Below are 3,082 nucleotides of genomic sequence, written 5' to 3' on the forward strand. Positions count from 1 at the left end.
TAGAATGTCACGATGTACACCAAAATATTTCTATCAGAATTTTTTTACATTCTTAAAATTGTTTTTTAATTATTTTATATAATGAGAGCATTTGCTCCTATGAGCCAAATTGCCACCTCCCGAAAATGGCCTGCATGATGGACACAGGGAATCCAGTAATGCATACAGGCCTTTTTAATGCGCTAGGCCGGGCTTATATGCAAAAAAGATGAAAGACCGGCAATATGCTCGCACGGGCTGCCAACCAGTGAGCCAGGCCCACCAAACTTTGTTTGCCAGGAAGAAGAATGGCGGGGTTGCCTGAACTTTTCCCTTTCCTCGTCGGTGGCAGTACAAACCATCGAATGCACTTTGTTGAAACAAGGAAATGTGAAGGCACGAACCTGCTAGGATTACACCATCTTGATAAGTTTAAATCATGCAGAATCGACGCATCGAGCTAAATGTTTAAGCAAAGACTGAGAGGATATAGTCGACCGGCATCGCTCCAACAGATTATCCCAAAGAGCGTCGAATGATGTTTTAGAGATAACGGGATTGTTCATTTGATCTGAGAGACAAGGCGTACACTCAAACAGTTGCAGATTGCAGGCAATCAAGTACAGTAACAATAGATGGGTGCTAGCTCACGTCGGTAACAGAGAACGACACGCAGCACAGTGCAGAGGGACTGAACGAGCCGGCAATGTTCTTCAATTAAAACAATTCAATATTTGTATATTCCCGTGTGTAAATTAAAATGTATATATCTTCAAAGATTAAACAAACAGTTCCTGCCCAATTTTATCACAGGATGTTTACAGGACATTCCTCTGAACGTCGTGCAGCAATCCTACCAAAATGTTTCTATCCTATAGCTAAAAGAATGAGAATTCGCTAAGTAGTTGTTTAATTTAATTCAATTTGATTTGTACGGGAGAAAACCGAAGATGTCTGTGCTGTGATCCGTCAGAAGAATGTGGTGCCTGCGAATCCGCGGTGCAGGAGGTTGTGCGCGATGCTGTCCCTGGCCTGCTTGGCGGTCTCAGAGCGCACGGGGTTCTCCGGCGTGGTGTCGTCGTCGACAAGGGGGAATGGCGTCTCCGGCTCGAGCTCCTCCCGGCGCATCTCGCAGATGTTGTGGAGGACGCAGCATGCGCCGAGGACGACGGGGAGGTCCTGCAGCTTGACCTCGGTGCGCTTCTGGAGGCAGGCCCATCGCGTCTTGAGTCGCGCGAATGCGTCGACGGCGACGTTGCGGATGTCTCCGACCTTCTCGTTGAATGCGTGCTGCGTCCAGGTGAGGTTCTGGTGCGTGTAGGGCACGAGCACCCAGTCGTTGAGCGGGTAGCTGGCGCCGCCGACGAGGCATGCGTCGTGCATCATCCCGGCGGCGGCGCGCTGGTGCAGCATGGACTTCTCGAGCACCTGGTCGTCGGGCATGGAGCCCGGCCAGCCGATGCAGACGTCGGTGAAGGCGCGGTCGGGGCCGACCACGCCCTGGAGCGTGATGGAGTAGGATGTCTTCTGGTTGCGCTCCGTGTGGCGGCGGTTGAAGTATGCGGCGACGGATATCTTGGGCGCGATGATGGGGATGTGGGTGGTGTACATGGCGCCGATGACGCCCGGGACGCCGAAGGAGCGCTCGAAGCCGTCCTTGAAGGTGCCCGCGGCGGCCTGGTCGGGCCACTGCAGGAAGCGCGGCATGAGGACGGACTTGATGGCGCCGCAGACCTCGAGCACGAGCTTGTGGCAGGTGGAGATGCCGAGGCCGAAGCGCTTGGAGACGAGCCGGAGCGGCTCGCCCGTGGCGAGGCGCCAGATGCAGACGGCCACGCGCTGGCGGACGGGGATGGCGGCGCGGAGCATGGTGTCCTCCTTGGCGACGGCGGCGCCCAGCGCGTCGCAGATCATGTCGAAGGTCTCCCGCCCCATCCGGAAGGCGCGGCGGAATTCCGCCTCGGGGAAGTCGGGGCTGTTGCAGCGGTCCCACCAGGCCTGGGACCGGTCCTTGACCCAGAGGCGCCGCTGGTGGTGCCCCGCCCGCGGCGGCGAGGCGGACGCGGTTGTGTTGGTGGCGGTGGCGGCCGCGGCGGCCTCCTCGACGGCGGCGACGGCCGCGGTGGCCGCGGCGGAGGCGGAGAGGCGCGAGCGGGCGGCGGCCTCGGAGTCGGCGTCGGCGTGGAAGCTGCCCTCCATCTTGGCGTAGTAGTCCATCATGGCCTGCGACTTGCTGTCGGCGTTGGACTCGAGCAGCGCGAGCTCGCGGCGGGAGGCGTCCGCGGCGCCGGCGCTGTCGGCGTGGCCCTCGGCGTCGAGCGCGGCGAGGGAGGTGATTATCTTGGCGATGGAGCGCTTCCTTTCCGGCCCGTCGTCCTGGCTGTTGGGCGCGGCGGCGTCGTCCGCTCCGCGCTTCCTCCGGCGGGTGTTAGGCATGGCGGCGGCGAGGGTCTCGTCGAGCGCGAGCGGGGAGGCGGCGGCGGCGTCCTGGAAGAAGGAGTAGTAGAAGGCGAAGTCGTCGTCGGTAGCAAGCCCAGCTGGTCCACCTAGTCCGGTGGTGGGGCGGGCGGTGGATGGGGATCTCATATACCGCACGGTAGCTGGTAACGCTCGCTGGGTGGCGCGCGGGTCGCGGTGGGTGGTGCGTCACCGAGGGAAGAAGAGGAAACGAAACGGGAGAAGCAAGGTGGGTGTCCGATGAGGCGATGAGTTGTGGTTGGAGGCGATGAATTCTGACTTGGTGTGAAATGGGGAACAGGTATAAATACGGTGCGATCCGCTGAGGCGACCATGGCGATGGCGAGGTGTGAACGCGGAGGAGTTGCTTTTTGGACAAGGAAGAAAGCGAGACCGGCCATGGCCTGCTGCTGCTGGGGCGAAGGAGGAAGCAGGAACCAGGAAGGTGGCGCGGGGCGAGGACGCGGTATGGGAGGGGGTGGGCGCCCACAGCAGACTGACAGCGAGCCGGTGAGATGTGTGCCGCGGGGTACGCGGTTTCGCAGGTCGCGGCGTGGTGGATAGGCTGGATCCGCACGACACCGCGTGGACTGGACTGACCTCTCCTCGGCACGGCACGGCGCGGCGCTGCTCAGGCGATGCTCGC

The 3,082-nt window shown here is 60.2% G+C and overlaps 1 protein-coding gene across 1 annotated transcript; it reads right to left on the bottom strand.

The window, feature by feature from the left end:
• Window positions 1-726: 726 nt before the first annotated feature.
• Window positions 727-2,699, bottom strand: LOC124681255 (protein ANTAGONIST OF LIKE HETEROCHROMATIN PROTEIN 1-like). The gene has a single exon (XM_047216189.1). The coding sequence runs from the start codon at window positions 2,563-2,565 to the stop codon at window positions 949-951; it is 1,617 nt and encodes a 538-aa protein (XP_047072145.1). The 5' UTR covers window positions 2,566-2,699; the 3' UTR covers window positions 727-948.
• Between the last annotated feature and the right edge of the window lie 383 nt (window positions 2,700-3,082).

This window comes from Lolium rigidum, unplaced genomic scaffold, assembly GCF_022539505.1.
Source record: "Lolium rigidum isolate FL_2022 unplaced genomic scaffold, APGP_CSIRO_Lrig_0.1 contig_37760_1, whole genome shotgun sequence".
Lineage (NCBI taxonomy): Eukaryota > Viridiplantae > Streptophyta > Magnoliopsida > Poales > Poaceae > Lolium > Lolium rigidum.

Excerpts from the sequence above, each read along its gene's own strand:
- LOC124681255 (XM_047216189.1), bottom strand. The coding sequence starts at position 2,565 with ATGAGATCCCCATCCACCGCCCGCCCCACCACCGGACTAGGTGGACCA.